This window comes from Sus scrofa, chromosome 8, assembly GCF_054392235.1.
Source record: "Sus scrofa isolate SSC_HxYL_T2T_F1_AM1 chromosome 8, Sscrofa_HxYL_maternal_Yorkshire_Landrace_v2.0, whole genome shotgun sequence".
NCBI classification, from domain to species: Eukaryota; Metazoa; Chordata; class Mammalia; order Artiodactyla; family Suidae; genus Sus; species Sus scrofa.
In genome coordinates this window covers 37,551,320-37,567,998 of record NC_139390.1, presented here as the reverse complement: position 1 = coordinate 37,567,998, position 16,679 = coordinate 37,551,320, and the positions used below count along the sequence as shown (strand labels likewise).

General features: G+C 41.2%; 1 protein-coding gene across 18 annotated transcripts in view; it reads left to right on the top strand.

Moving 5' to 3' along the window:
* Positions 1-16,679, top strand: part of CORIN (corin, serine peptidase) — a 297,345-nt gene that overhangs the window by 164,654 nt on the left and 116,012 nt on the right. For all 18 annotated transcript variants that reach the window (XR_014812391.1, XR_014812392.1, XR_014812389.1 and 15 more), the window contains one exon: positions 7,014-7,127. Coding sequence is in view for 13 of the 18 variants with exons in the window: in XM_084971974.1 (XP_084828100.1) it covers positions 7,014-7,127 (114 nt within the window). In the remaining 5 variants the exon portion in view is untranslated. The remainder of the gene's footprint in view (positions 1-7,013; positions 7,128-16,679) is intronic.

Sequence of the window (16,679 nt, the reverse complement as noted above, 5' to 3'; positions counted from 1 at the left end):
CAAGGGATCTATCCTGTATTCAAGCTCTTAGAAGAGTGCCACATTGATTAAATCAGTGAGTGAAAAAAAATTAGAGCAACATAAGCTTTGTTGATTCCATATGGCAGGTGTGATCCTAAAGGGATTATACCTCCCATTGCTCCAAAAACCACTTGAAATGTTCCTGTAGATATTTGTTTTTCCCCAAAGAGTCTTCTCTCTACTGTCCTCAGAGGGACTCAACCAACTTTTTTATTGATCTCCCATGAGAATGCCCATGCATTCCTCACTCCTTTCATACAGAGCTTTCTGTGCTCTATCCATACCCACTCCGAACATCTTGATGTTCAACCAAAGGAAGGGCCTTCCAGTTAATGCAACTTCGAAGGCAGAGTAAAGATCAAGTTTAATTCCTTGAGCACGCCTTTGCATTTTCTTTCTGCTCTCTGCCCTCTTATCTTTCATTTCAATCCTTTTATCAACCTGTCATGCCCAAAGATACAACGCTTTCTCCAAGAAGTATTCTTGTATCAGCTGCTAAGAGATTTTACTCACTCTTTTTCATATGCTCAAATAACTTTATAAAAGGTAAGAGCAATAGTGGCTTATAGTCACTTAATTTTGAGCAGTATGTAGACTGAAGGGCTGGGAGGCTCTCAGTATATGCTCTGATGCCAGGCTGACTTTCTCTTCAGAGGTAGAGTTGAACTTGAGCTTTAGACTTCCAACAAGGACTCAAAGACATGATGAATGAGGATGCTATGCAGTCAGCAATTGGTGAGTAGTTTCTGAAAAAGACTACAAGTTAACAAGCCCAATAACAAAAGCATTTGCCACGTAAATGCTGCGCATAATATACAGGCAGAACGGAGAGGGTTGGAAGCAGATGCAGAAAACTTAAAGGTCATTTCAGGCTATAAGTAGTGTTTCAGCAGTCTGTTGTCAGAAACAAGAAGACTGAAAAGAGCTGATCATCATCAGGAGTATATACTTTTCAGAATCCATGCGATTCTGAATCCAGGTGATTCATAATAGTCCTCATCACTTGAACATGGAAACTAGTGTCTTAGGCAGTGTATCTTTGTATACTGCTGTTGTTGCATTAATATTAACTAATTATCACCTATATAAATGGAAGTAGCTTTGGTGGTGACTCATCTTTAGTAAATAAAAGTGTCTTTATCAGATAATGATCACTAGACTTCATCCTACATGAAGATGGGAAGTATTTTTTTTTCTTTTTTTCTTCTTTTCTTTTTTTGTCTTTTTGTCCTTTTTAGGGCTGCACCCACAGCACATGGAGGTTCCCAGGCTAGGGGTCTAATCGGAGCTGTAGCCGCCGGCCTGTGCCAGAGCCACAGCAGTGCCAGATCCGAGCTTCAGCTGCAACCTACACCACAGCTCACAGCAACACCGGATCGTTAACCCACTGAGCGAGGCCAGCGATTGAACCCACAACCTCACGGTTCCTAGTCAGATTTGTTTCCACTGTGCCATGACAGGAACTCTGTATTTTTGTTTTCTTTACTGCAGTATATATAATTATGGCTAGGGTAATGCCTGGCACATAGTAGATAGTAAATATTTGTCCAGTTAATAAGTTAATTGTTCATTGATCAATCTGCCATTGATTTGGAGTTCCTGTCATAGCTCAGGGGAAATGAATCTGACTAGTATCTATGAGGTCACAGGTTGGCCTCACTCAGTGGGTTAAGGATTCAGTGTTGCCAAGAGCTATGGTATAGGTTGCAGATGTGGCTCACATCTGGCATTGTTGTGGCTGTGGTGTAGGCCAGCGGCTATCAGCCCCCTAGCCTGGGAACCTCCATATGCCACAAGTGCATCCCGAAAAAGACCAAAAAAAAAATCTGCTATTGATTTAAAGTCCAATATATACTTCTTAGAATTACCCAATGAGGAGTTCCCTTTGTGGCTCAGTGGTTAACGAATCTGACTAGGAACCATGAGATTTTGGGTTCGATCCCTGGCCTCGCTCAGTGGGTTAAGGATCTGGCATTGCCATGAGCTGTGGTGTAGGTTGCAGACATGGCTTGGATCCTGCGTTGCTGTGGCTCTGGCACAGGCCGGCGGCTACAGCTCTGGTTGGACCTCTAGCCTGGGAACCTCCATATGCCGTGGGAACGGCCCAAGAAAATGGCAAAAAGACAAAAAAAAAAAAAAAAAAAAAAAAAAAAAAGAAGAATTACCCAATGATGTTAGTGAAAATGGTGTCAAGATTGGAATAGCGTGACTTCACCTCAGGGAACCTCCCATTATCATCTTAAGATCTCAGTCTAAAGGCTATATTGCAAGATGATTGCTATAAGATAGTGAAATTCATAGTTGAAAAATCTCTCCAGAAACTCATTAAGAGCTCTCTTAGGGTGTTCTCCAAAAAACCAAGAGCTCACATGGAATTTCATCTCATCTGGCCCAGTTCCCCTGAAGGACAGACATTTCTCTTTTGTTTAGAGAGAAAAATAAAGACACATTTGTATTTTCCCCTGAAGCTGGTACTCTTAAACCGAGCACATATCAGCTGCCTGTGTACTAGAAACAGGAGTGGGTACAGTGTGGATGATTGGGCCTGGAGCCTGGACATCATAATTCTGGCGCATTTGTCTCTTTTTCCTAGCTACATGGCTTTGGGCAATTGTCTTAACCACATGACCCTCTTGTTCCTCTTTTTTTTTTTTTTTTTTCTCTCTCTCTTTAGGGCTGCACACATGGCATATGGAGGTTCCCAGGCTAGGGGTCGAATCAGAGCTACAGCTGCCGGCCTACACCACAGCCACAGCAATGCGGGATCTGAGCCACGTCTGCAACGTACACCACAGCTCATGGCAACAGTGGATCCCCAATCCACTGAGCAAAGCCAGGGACTGAACCTACATCCTCATGGATACTAGTCGGGTTTGATACTCCTCTAATTCTTCTGTTTGTAGACTACCACTTACCTCGAGGATGTTGTGATAGAAGTGCTACCTGTGTACTTTATGGGGCTCTTTGGTAATTCTAAATGAGGGGTGTCTGCAATGGCTTGCTAATGGAACAGTTTTACACCAAGAAAAGTAGAAATTCTGAATATAGGTTAGGAAGAAATCAAACAGAATGTACAAAGCTATCCGAATTTTCCAAAAGTAATTTTGATTAATGAAACTGTACAAGTCCAAAGAACTTCCAAAGAAAGAATAAGAATAAAGAAATAATTTTCATTGTCCTAAAGCCATGGACAGCCACAACGCCAACTGAGGAACCACACAAAAGAAGTCAGTTTCTGCTGAATCAGCCAAGACATGGAATATTGATAATCAAAGCAATGCATGCAATGCCATGTTTTAAATTTGATCCAGATTGGATTAACCATACACAAGGATGGCTTTATTGGAATAAAATATATAGGGTCTTAAAGATGAAACCTAGATGTTAGGAGCTATTTAATATTGAGCTTTCAGGTACATTTCCCCAGGAATCATCAGAACCATATTGTAGGGAATGCTATAATTTTTCTGAGGCACTGCAGCTGCTGAAATGCAGACAGATGGAATTTCTGCACTCTCTAGGATAATCCAGAAACAGTCTCCCAACAGGATAAACACTTATTCCTTGAACATTTTCTCTTAACCCTAGAGCGAGGATATGGTACTGACTGGCCAGTAAAATCTTTAATGTTTTGGTTTTTCATTTTAGATAGGGTTTCCTCTATACCCTTTAAGAACTTCTGTCTGGAGCTAGAGGTGTCCAATCCTATGCTGAAATCTCTAAGCGTGTGCAAAACAAACATGTTTCATATTTTGGCAGTCAAACTCCACAGACGCCATTTGTATGGGTACGAAAACCATGAGAAATGATGGAAAATTAGACTTTCTTAGTTGATACTGTGAAGGTTACACATGAAGTAGCATCATAAGAAACATACCAAATTGACTAGTACTTAATGTTCAGCAAGTTGAAACTCTGATTTCCCGGATAGCATTGGAAAACAGTCTGTCAGTTGCATCTTTGCCTTTGCCTTATGGCAATAGTTTGTGTTCCATTGAGACGGGGGTGGCTTTCCCATTAATTAAGAACTTCCTGAGGGCCAGCCAGCCACTCTGCTGGGGAACATGGGAACTATGAAAGACATGGGCTTTGCTGCTTGGGATGTTTAGTCAATTTTTCTGTATTTCCGTTTCTGAGTTAAATGTTCCATATTTCCTGGTTCCTTTTAGTTAGACAGCAAGGTTCATCTCATCAAGGAATATGTGGTTCAGGGGGTGACCCAGGGCCAGTGACCACAAGACTGATCTCACAAACTTTTGTGGGAGGGAGTCAGAGAAAGAGCCAGAGAGAAGTTTTCTTTTCTTTTCTTCTCTTTTTTTCTTTTCTTCTCTTTTCCTTTTTAGGGCCACACCTGTAGCACATGGAAGTCCCTGGGCCAGGGGTCAAATCGGAGCTGCATCTGTGACCTATGCCACAGCCACAGTAACGCTGGATCCTTACCCCACTGACTGAAGCCAGGGATTGAACCTGCATCCTCACCCACACTACGTTGGGTTCTTAACTCGCTGAGTCACCATGGGAACTCCCAGAGAGAAGTTTTCAAGGATTGTGTTTATTTTCTGTTACTCTGAATCGGGAACTCATGGAAAAAGTTCTTTTTTTTTTTTTTTTTTCTGATTAAAAAGTAAGACATTAAAAAAAAGAAAAAAAGGAGTTCCTGTCGTGGCTCAGTGGTCTGACTAGTATCCATGAGGATGTGGATTCGATCCCTGGCCTCACTCAGTGGGTTAAGGATCCAGTATTGCTGTGAGCTGTGGTGTAGGTCACAGACAATGGCTCAGATCCCATGTTGCTGTGGCTCTGGCGCAGGCCAGCAGCTACAGCTCTGATTCAGCCCCTAGCCTGGGAACCTCCATGTGCTGTGGGTGTGGCCCTAGAAAGACCAAAAAAAAAAAAAAAAGTAATGCATGATTATTATAAGTACATTTGTAGAACACAGAAAAAAATACAACGAAGAAAATGATTTACTTTCAGTCCTTATGCCAGGGGATATCATAGTAATCTTAGATATACTTCTTTCTAGGCCAAATTATATTCCGTTCTTTTAGAATCAAATGATGTTTTTACACTTAAATTATCTTGGGAGTTCCCATTGTGGCGAAGTGGAAATGAATCCGACTAGTCAGCATGAGGTTTCAGGTTCGATCCTAGGCCTTGCTCAGTGGATCATGGATCTGGTGTTGCAGTGAACTGTGGTATAGTTTGCAGATGTGGCTCTGATGCCATGTGGCTGTGGCTGTGGCTGTGGCCAGCAGCTGTAGCTCTGATTCTGCCCCTAGCCTGGGAATCTCCATACACCATGGGTGTGGCCCTAAAAAGCAAAAAAGAAAAAAAAAAAAAGAAAAAAAAGTTGTTTTGAACTTTGTGCCAGGACATTGTTTTTTATGATATGATTTTACATGACTGTAATAGTATTCCTTGTTATGGAGCTACTAAAGTTTATTTTGTATAGTTGTTATTTCCCTGTTATAAACATGGTGGTATGAATATCTTTAAATATAAAAACTCAGAGTTCTCTTGTGGCACAGAGGGTTAAGGATCCAGTGTTGTCACTGCAACAGCTTGGGTTACTGATGTGGCGAGGGTTTGATCCCTGGTCCAGGAACTTCCGCATGCCACAGACATGGCCAAAAAACAAACTCACACTTATTCATAATGACTTCCTGACTTCCTTTGTATGAAGGCCAAGAAATAAGATTACTGGGTCAAATGTTATACACATTTAAAAGGTTTTTGGTGTATATTACCAAATATTGAAGTATTTTAACACTCATTTTGTTGAAATGATCTGTACTTTCATTAATGGTTTAACAAAATCTTTCTAGCTTCTTCTCTTATATTTTTGTCTAATGTAATTTTGAAACAATTGAATATTTATTGAATTTTAAGAAGAAAAAGAGCACCCTAAGACTTAAAGCAGAGAATACCAAAAGGCAACTGTGGTAAGGAAAAGAATGAAAATATTATTAGCTAATGCTATGTCACATTCCATAGGCCAAAACAGAATGAAAATATTATTAGCTAATGCTATTTCACATTCCATAGGCTAACATTTTAAACTGGCATTTTTATTAAGTCAAGTAATAAACACATTTCAAATACAAAGCTTGGGGTCTTTATGCCTCTGTTCAAGGACATACCAATGGACTATTCTTAGCTGTAAGCTTGCACAACATTGAGTAACGTTTTCAGAGAGAGTGGTTTTGTCTTTCTTTTAATGTTTGTTCAGTAAATAATACTTCACTTTGAAATAATTTTCAGATTTTGAGAAAAATACTCCCATTTGGTAATTTCCCCACATTAAGTTGTGCAGTTTGTTGAGGCTGCTGTCCTGTGCTCTGGGCATGGAGGCCTCTCATCTGCAAGCCCACTGGTGGATTCTCTTTTGCTTTTCTCAGGCAAACACTCTGTCTTCTTCCCAGGTAATTAATTTTACAATTAATATTCTCCAAGGCCAGAGAAAACTTGGTGACAGTGAAACTGAGGGAATCGGGAAGCTTCTCTGTTAAATAACAAGGGAAGGTTTTCTTTCTTTTCTTAATTTGTTTATTTTATTTTTAAAATTTTATTCGTTTATTTCATCAATGAATTAATTTGGGGGGGCCACACCCAGGGCATATGGAGGTTGCCAGGCTAGGGGTCCAGTCGGAGCTGTAGCTGCCAGCCTATACCACAGCTCACAGCAACGCCACATCCTTAACCCACTGAGCGAGGCCAGGGAAGGAACATGCGTCCTCATGGATCCTAGTGAAGTTTGTGACTGCTGAGTCATGATGCAAACTACGATTTCTCCTAATTTTAAAAGGTGAAAACAAAGACCTCTTTTCTTGTTTTAATTTCATTTTGCTGAAAGTATAGTTGATTTACAGTTGTGTCAATTTCTGCTGTACAGTATAGTGACCCGGTCATACACAGAATGTGATGAAAGACAGTACGAGGGAAAACAAAAAGACTTCTTATTCTGACATTGTCTTTCTGCCCTTTTTTTTCAGTGCTCTGTGGAGGGGGTGAGAGCTTTCTGTGTGCCAGTGGCATCTGCGTCCCCAGGAAACTGCAGTGTAACGGCTACAATGACTGTGACGACTGGAGTGACGAGGCCCATTGCAGTAGGTGACAGGCTGTGTGGGGTTAGTCTGCGGTGGGGGCAGGGATTCTTCTATTCAGGGGCCTAGAAACCAGAGCCATTCCATCATCCAAGCCTGACAACCCCCCACCCTCGGATAGACCAATTTGATTTTACTTTGCTTTTCCTAAGTGAGCACATGTGTTCATCCTCCCCCACCCCGGGTGTTTGCACACCTTTCAAATGCCTGATTTCATTAGGAGCTCCACGGCTAGATGCCGTGTTGGAACAGACCAGGAATTGAAGTGTTTTTGCCCGAGACATCTTAAGATCGGGAAAAGGCTTTTTGTTTATTTTGTTTGGGTGAGGATTTTTGTTTTTATTTTTGAAGCTTTATGAGTCTAAAGGTCAGCTTTTTAAAAAAGGTTACTTTTAACAGGAAATTTTTTTACCCTCACGACCCTTAACATTCACAGCACAGCGGATGCAAAGCCTCTTGTTTGTTTATGCTTCCTCTAACCCTGGAGATTGTGATGGCATTAACTGTTTTAAACCCATGCATCAGAAGCGTCAGCCTTAAACATCCTCAATTTACTTGATTAGTCTTTTTCTTTTTCTTTGTCTTTTGTCTTTTTTAGGGCCGCACCTGCGGCATATGGAGGTTCCCAGGCTAGGGGTCGAATCGGAGCTGTAACCACTGGCCTACACCACAGCCACAGCAACGCTGGATCCTTAACCCACTGAGTGAGGCCAGGGATCGAACCCACAACCCCATGATCTCTAGTCGGATTCACTTCCACTGCGCCACGACGGGAACTCCCTGATTAGTCATTTTGGATTAAAATGATGGTTTGTCCAGTATTGCATTCGTCTGCTTGGGCACATCCCGGATTGGGTGGCTCAGACAGCAGAAATGTATTTTCTCACACTTCTAGAGACTGAAAAGTCCCAGATCAAGGTCCAGTAGGGTTCAGTTTCTGGTGAGAGTTCTGTTTCTGGTTGGTAGGCAGATGCCATCTCTCGGTGGGCTCAGAGGACCTCTTTGGAGGGCAAGTGGGGAGCAGAGAGGCGCTCTGGTGTCTCTTCCTCTTCTTAACAAGGGTATCAACCCTATTCAGTTAGGGGCCCACCCGTAGGACCTCATTTCACCTTTACCACCTTCTCACAGGCCTTATCTCCGGATGCAGTCACACTGGGAGTTAGGGCTTCAACGTAACACATTTTGGGAGAACACAGCCCGTCAGTCCATGTCAACTACTTATTCAGATCTCAAACTGTTTTGCAATTATGCAACAAGGAAAAAGAAAAAAATTAGCCTTAAGAATCCATTGTAGGATCTGCATCCAAAATAGGACCAAATGCTTTTGTGTTCAGGTTATTTTTTAATGGTTATATGACCACCATAGTTACTTTGAGAAAAGCTGTATTTTACTCCCTGTAGAAGTTGCCAAGGCTTTATAGGAACGCATCTCAATTGTTCATCACTAGCAGTTCTTCTGGTGTGTTGCCAGATGGACCAAAGCTTCTTCCACATAAAGGGTTAGGGTGCTTATTTGCCATAAGTTTTGAAAGGCAGTATATTTTTGTAAGATGGGGTCAGTGTTTCCCAAACTGGTGTTCCATAGTACCTGAATATTGCAAAATGCCTGGGAAAAAAATAAATAAGTTTGAGAAATGCTATCTATCAGGTCTACTTCTTAGACAGTTACAATACATATTCATGTATTAAAATTTCTGATAACCCCTGCAGTTTTAAAAAAAGACATTAGGAGTTCCCGTCGTGGCGCAGTGGTTAATGAACCCAACTAGGAACCATGAGGTTGCGGGTTCAGTCCCTGGCCTTGCTCAGTGGGTTAACGATCCGGCGTTGCCGTGAGCTGTGGTGTAGGTTGCAGACGCGGCTCGGATCCTGCGTTGCTGTGCCTCTGGCGTAGGCCGGTGGCTACAGCTCCGATTCAACCCCTAGCCTGGGAACCTCCATATGCCGCGGGGGCGGCCCAAAAAATAGCAACAACAACAACAACAACAAAAGACAAAAAGACAAAAGACAAAAAAAAAAAAAAAAAAAAAAAGACATTAATTTTGTCTTTGGTATTCCCTCCAAATTATTTGTTTACATGTACCCTCACCTTTATTGACTTCATTTGTTTATTATATATTTATTCACTCATGCATTTGCTTGTTTTGCATAATAGGTAGCATCCTGGGGAAGTTCACTTATGCCACCCATATTTTTTGGAAATGTTTTCACTAAGAAATTTGTTTTTATAATTTGGAATTCTCCTTTCAGAAAAACCTATGGCACCCTATTATACATAAAAAACATTTTTATAGGATGTATATTTATATTAGGGAGTATGGCTCTGGACCTGGGAGAAAATATTGTGCAAAGCACCTATAGTAGGGATTATAATTTCAATAGAATAAATTCATACAATAATGGGAGTTATGGTGGAATCTCTTGTTTATCTCCCGGTTGTGGCCCATATTATGTCATATTCAAATTCTGCATGTGCCTCTTACCTCTAGTGATGGGTCAACACTAGCTTCATCATTATGTTCCTCCATTGCACTGAGCATTGCCCTTAAACAGTAAGAGCTTCTGCTGCATTTGTTGAAATTGAATATGCAGGAGTTAATTTTCCTAGTCGGTGACCAAACAAAGAAGGTATCATTATTCTGTAAGGTATTTAGCAATGTCCTAGGAGTGGAAGCGTTTATGAAGGAAGATGAGGCCTTCCTCATGAACACCCATCAAAAACCATTTGGCTTGGTTTGCTGAGAAAATACAGCCCTTCAGAATACTTGCTTATGAATATGTTTAGGTAGACACTGAAAACTGTGCACTCAATTGTTCTTGACCTTAGAAGGACATCTACCTCTGAGCTTTACCATGCAGTGCCTGTGGCATTTCAGCATGAGTGTTTATAGAAGATGCTACCCTCCTGTTGTCACCACGCTGCAGTGACGGAAGAGTGTTATGTTTGAACTTGAGTGTGGATGCAGATCAGAACAGGAATGCAGCCCATAGGTACTCCTGAGGGGAGAGGGAGGTTTTGCTGGGGATTCCCGGTGGGAGCACAGGAATATGCCGGGTTCCAGGAAGGAAGGGAAGGAATTGGTGATTTGTTAAGTTCCCTGATCAGCTGTGTTAGAAGCATTTAGCTACATGATTTGGGTTTAATTTTCAGCAAAGGAAGCATTATTCCTTTTATTAAAAATTTTTATTTTTTGTTATTATTATTTTTTAAGGTTGCACCTATGGCATATGGAAATTCCTGGGCTAGGGATTGAATGCAAGCCATAGCTGCGACCTGCGCAGCAGCTGCTGCAGTCAGATTCTTAACCCACTGTGCCACAGCAGGAACTCCTCATTATTCCTTTTGATGCAGATCTGAGGCTCAGAGTGATGAAATGATTGTGCCAGTGGTTCAAAGTGCTAGATTTGAGTCCAGTCTTGAATGGGTTCAAATCAAACTCTGCTGCCTTTGACTTGCCCACATCCATCAAAGTTCAAATTTGGTGAATGATTAGACTCCAATCATTCAAATGATAGGAAGCTGTTTATCTTGGATGCTCTATTATACTGAAGGAGGAGGTAGTTTTCTATCAAGGAGGCTTTCCAGGTATCTGGGCTGCTCACAGACTCCCCACGCTCTCCCTCCCAACTCATTTTGTTGTGTTTATCAATCTCTTCCTAAGTAATAGGAAAATAGACAGATTTGCAGCCCACCGGAAATAATTCTAGTGGTGTAGCGAGAAGATTTTTGAAAATTAAGAAAAGTGTGTTCTTTTTATTTTATTTATTTATGATTATTATTATTATTATTATTGTCTTTCTGCCTTTTCTAGGGCCGCTCCTGCGACATATGGAGGTTCCCAGGCTAGGGGTCAAATGGGAGATGTAGCCACTGGCCTATGCCAGAGCCACAGCAATGCAGGATCTGAGCCACGTCTGCAACCTACACCACAGCTCATGGCAATGCTGGATCCTGGATCCTTAACGACTGAGCAAGGCCAGGGATCGAACCCGCAACCTCATGGTTCCTAGTCCGATTCGTTAACCACTGCGCCACGACGGGAACTCCCATTAGGAAAAGTGTGTTCTTTTTTAAAAAATTTCTATCCCTGTGGCTTGAGGCACCCCTAGTTTTCCTTGTCATCAAGGCTGGCAGCACAGTAGCATCTCTGGTAGGACACACCTGCAGGGATTCTACTTCCGTTTGTCTGTAGGGGGCGCCCTGGCAGCAGTACCTTGACAGGACCTCCAGTGATTCTAGTATGCAGCCAGAGGCTGTCTGGTGTCTTTTCTTGCTAACATGCTGAAATCTTTTGCTTCTATAACCAGCTTTCAAACAGTGTCTGATTCAGCAGGGAAAATAGATGCCGCAAAGTCCACACACCTTATGCCCTGTAAACCGCTATGAAATACTTTTGGAAATCATTTGCTCTGGATTTGGGGTAAAATTGGTAGGTTTCTTTTTGATGACTGCGGTGAACTAATTATACAGAGTTGACGAATTATACTAATTAGTATAACTAATTATACTAGTTACCACACAGTACAGTAATTATAAGGTCTTGAATTGGGCTGCCTGAGTTCCTATTTCCTCCATATCATTTCCTGCCTCTGTGAACTTGGCAAGTTACTCCATCTTTCTGGGCCTTGGTGTCCTCATCAATAAAATGGAAACAATAAATAATTGTAACTCTCTCTAGAATTTCTGTGCAGAATAACACATCAGTGGATGTCAGGCACGGAGACCAGTGGCTGGCATGCAGTAGCTCCCAAAGGACATCAGGATTTATGCCTGTGATTGTGGTTGTTATCTTTGTGTGTGTGTGTGCGCGTGTGTGCGTGTGTGAGTGTGTATGTGTGTGTGCATGTGTGAGTGTGTATGTGTGTGTGTGTGTGTGCGTGTGTGTGTGTGTGTGTGTGTGTGTGTGGTTGTTATCTTGTTCTCCTTGCCTTCTCTCCTCCCAACACCCCCACTCTCCTCCCAACCAAGGTCCGATGATGCACCGTGGAGAAGACAGAAACACTACAATATGCACAATGGTTTTAAAAGCAGTACCACATGAGAGTTCCCATTGTGGCTCAGCAGGTTAAGAATCTGATGTAGTGTCCATGAGGATGTGGGTTCAATCCCTGGCCTTGCTCAGTGGGTTAAGGATCCAGTGCTGCTGTGGCTGTGGCAAAGGCTGGCAGCTGCAGCTTTGATTTGACCCCTAGCCAGGGAACTTCTGTATGCCATAGGTGTGGCAGTAAAAAAAAAAAAAAAAAAAAAAGCAGTACCACATGGAGCTACTTTAGAAAAGAAACAATCCAAACAGAACAAAGTAAAAATTGACGTTCCAAATCATGTTTCTGGGTCATCAAAAGCAAGTGTACTTAATGTGTTTTCTTTACTAAGAGGTGCCAGTAAATTCTAGGAAAGACTTCCACCAAAGCGATAAAAATTAAAATACTCCATTCAACACCAATAGAAGAAGCTTCAGGTGTCTGAAAAATTCACTTGTGTTTAGTGGCAATCTGATTATATGGAATCCATCAACTCATTGAACTGTCTTGAATTCCTGCTATGTGTGAAGTGTGTTTGAGATACCTAGTAGATATAGAGACAGTTGAGATGTGGTTTCTAGCTTCATGAGACTTTCGGTCTGATTGGGAAATGACACATAAACATAGAGATCATTAAATAGAGTGTTTTAGAATAATATCATAGATGTCACAAAACAAAAGAAGATCGTGTAAACAGACAGATCCTGTGAGGAGAGAAGAGTTTCAGAGCACAGGTTGCTGGATTGATGTGGAGAGAGCTGATGGAAAAGATGGGCTTAAAACTGGCCTTGGAACAATGGGACGCTTGGATAGTGCAGAACAATAGCTCTCACCAGGGGGTAATGTTGCCCCAGAAGGGACATTATAGAGATTTATTTGATTGTCACAACTGCAGGGGTTGGAGAGAATGCTTCTGGCATTTTGGGGGCAGAGGCCTGGATGTTGCTCAACATCCTACAGCGTACAGGACAACCCCACAACAAAGAGTCACCCAGCCCCAAATGTCAGGGGTTCTGCAGTTGAGAAATCCTTCCTTGGAGCTAGAAGTCAATAGCTGAAAGAACCCAAGGGGTACGAAGCCTGGGAGTTGTAACAAGATGGGTTCTCTTTGGTCGTCTCAAAATGAAGATGATTCTGGGAGGAAATTGAGCATCTGCGCTTGTATCGTGAATCTTTTTTTTTTTTTTTTCTTTTTTTGTTTTTAGGACCACACCTAAGGCATATAGAAGTTCCCAGGCTAGGGGTCGAATAGGACCTGTAGCTGTCGGCCTAACCACAGCCACAGCAACCAGGGATCTGAACCACGTCTGTGACCTATACCAGAGCTCATGGCAACTCTGCATCCCTGACCCACAGAGCGAGGCCAGGGATTGAATCCTCATGGGTACTGCTTGGATTCGTTCCGCTATGCCACAACAGGAACTCCCGCACTTGAATCTTCATTGGAGGGAAGATGATTATGTTTATAGACTCATAGAGACTGAGCAAATTGAATGAAGCTCTTGATAAAAGGCTTTCTGCTCCTTAGTTCTTGCCTTTAATTTAAAGATAATTTTGAGGGATAAAACTTCATAGCGTGGAATGCCACACTGAAATAAACTTTAACATGCAAGAGCTTCAGAGGTAATATTTTCTACCAAGCTCTCATTCAGAAAAAAAGATCTATATCTAGGAAAACACCTACCTTAGGTTACACAAGGTCATGCTTGTATTGAGCAAGAAAATCGAGGCCAGCAGCTTGTGAAAGTTTTGATCTGTTGGCCCCAAATTGCGCTGACAACATTTCTTTTTAGTTCGAATAAACATTTATTCCAATAAAAGGAGGCACTGTGATCTTTGCTATTTGCTCTGTATTTCTGGGTGTGCAGTGCTTCTGGTTAAGGTTTTGCGTGTTTATGAATTACTCAGACCTTAGGGAGGTAACGAGTTGTTTTCCAATTGCAGCTAATTTGGTGTCTAAACTCCGAAAATGGCTTCTAACCAAGAAAGTCAAAACAGTGGAGAATTGAGTCTGCACCTGTGTGAATAATGAGAAATTGAGGGGGAAAAATGCTTGCGTCATCTCCATTTATGAAATAAGTTGACAGTGTAAATTTACAAAATATCTCCAGCGAGGTGTTTTCGTATGAATTACCGGGGATCCTGGACTGGGCCTCACAGAAGGGAGGTTTTTGGTGTGTTCTCAGGTTAATCAGATTCTTTTTTGTTTAAAAGACAAATTTGTTGAGGCAAGAGATGCTGTTAACACAGCCTGCCGACTTCCTGATAATCAGGGAGAGCTGACCGGTTAATTAGATTCTGGAAGGAGCATTTGATTCCCAGTGTGACCATCCAAAAAAGTAAAGTGTACTGTTTTTTTAAAAAAATGAATTCATAAAGAAAAATTGAAATGTAATAGATAATACTAAATGGTAAAGATGAAAGCCATACAAAATGGGATAAAGTATAGAATAAATTTCCTATTTGTCTCAGCATATTTTCCATTCCACTTCTCCAGAGGGAGTCACTTAATGTGTTTCTTAAGATCCATGATATAATAATCTGTGTGAATGTAATTGTGTTTAAATATATGTATTTTATTATGTAAAAAAAAATAAAATTTCAAGAAAACCAAAACAAACAAAAAACAAACAAAAAAATGAATTCATATGGTTTAAAATCTGTCATCCTTGTCACTACTTTCGGGTAATGTAAGTACTTCTGCCCTGATTGTTAAAGTCAGGACCCTGGTGACTGCTGGTTCTAGCATGCTGATTCAAAACTTCTCACAAGAGATGAAAACAAAAGTCAATAAGATCTCTTAAAACTTCCTGAGAAAATGTGTATCTCTGATGCACAAATTCCCTAACCCTGCTCAGTGAGCAGGAGAACCAGAGTCATAACCTTGACTCTGCCAGCATGTGTGCAATCATCCTAGTTGGCAGTGGGGTGCAGGGTGGGGCGTTAGCGCCCTCTGCTGCATGGGAGGGAATAGTACTGTCAAGGTGAAAATTGAGCCCTCTTTTAATGCTTGTATTTTCCCTTATGATGATTGTCCTTGTTTGAAAGTTATTTAGCTCAGGGGAAATGAAAAATAGAAAGTACCTGCAAAGTTCTGTTTTTGCATAATTGTGAGCCTACGTGTATGCACATTGTGTGTGTACATACACAACACACCCTCTTTTTTTCAGCTTTATTTTATATTGGAGTATAGCTGATTAACAATGTTGTGTTAGTTTCAGGGGTATAGCAACATGATTTAGTTATCTATATACATATATCTATCCTTTTTCAGATTGTTTTCCCATAGAGATGATCAAATATTGAATAGAGTTCCCTGTGCTGTACAGTAGGTCCTCGTTGATTATCTATTTTATAGATAGTAGGGCAAATACACCCTCTGAATGATGGCACTGAACAGATGCTCTAAGGCCCATTCCATTTCCAAAATGATGTGATTCTAAAAGTATTTAAGTACCTTCCTTTGAGAAGAAGGCTCTTTGAAATCAAAGTTTGGGATTCATGTAAATAGCAAGGATAGTATTTTGATGTGGCTAACAGTTTCACGGATCAATGTCCAAGACTTTTGTTTATGAATTGTTAGAGAGTTTGGGATGTTTAGAGTAAAGAGGTCCCCAGCATCAGCTGTATGAGATGCAGACGTCTGCATGAGGAGGGACAGGGAGCTGGAATTTAGGAGACGAGACTATTAATCATTAGATTCTTGGTCTTCATCAGCCAAGCAGACTGGTCCTCCCATGTGCCTCCATTTCTCACCTCTTGCCTTTGTTCTTGCCATTCCCTCTGTGTGAAACATGCCGAAGTTTTCATTCCATCCCGTCTATTACAATCCAGCCCATTGTTCATAATCCCTCTCTAGTCTTAAGAGCGTCCTTTTGAAATTCATTCACTTTAAATAAGGGAAAAGATAATACATTTAAGAAATCTAGTGTCTATTCGATGCACCCTTTACATGTATTTTGAACATTACATGTAATTAAATTACAGCTTTATCGAGGTATGATACAGGCTCTAAAATCAACCCACTGATTTTTAGTAAATTTGGAGAAGTATGCAACTATCACCACAATCCACTTCTAGAACTTTTTCCTCTCCCCCTAAATTTTGCTCCCGCCTATTTGCAGTCAGTCCCCGTTCCCTCATCTCAAGCCAGAGATACCGCTGTTCTGACATCTGCCTCTGTGAGTATGCTTTTTCCAGGACCTTCATAAATGGGTCACACAACATATAGGCTTTGTGTCTGGTTTATTTCATTTAGCTTAATGTTTCTGAGGTTCCTTTATGCTGTCACATGTATCAGTAGTTTGATACTTTTAATTGCTGAATAATATCCCATTGTATGAATATACTACATTTTGCTTATCTTTTTACCATTTGTTGAGCATTTGGAGTGTTTCTAGTCTTTGGCTATTATGAATGATGCTGCTGTAAACATTCACATACAAGTCTTTGTGGGGTATATATTTCACTTCTCTTGGGTAGATTTCTAAGAGTGGACTTCCTGAATCACATGGTAAGTTTATAGTTCAGTTT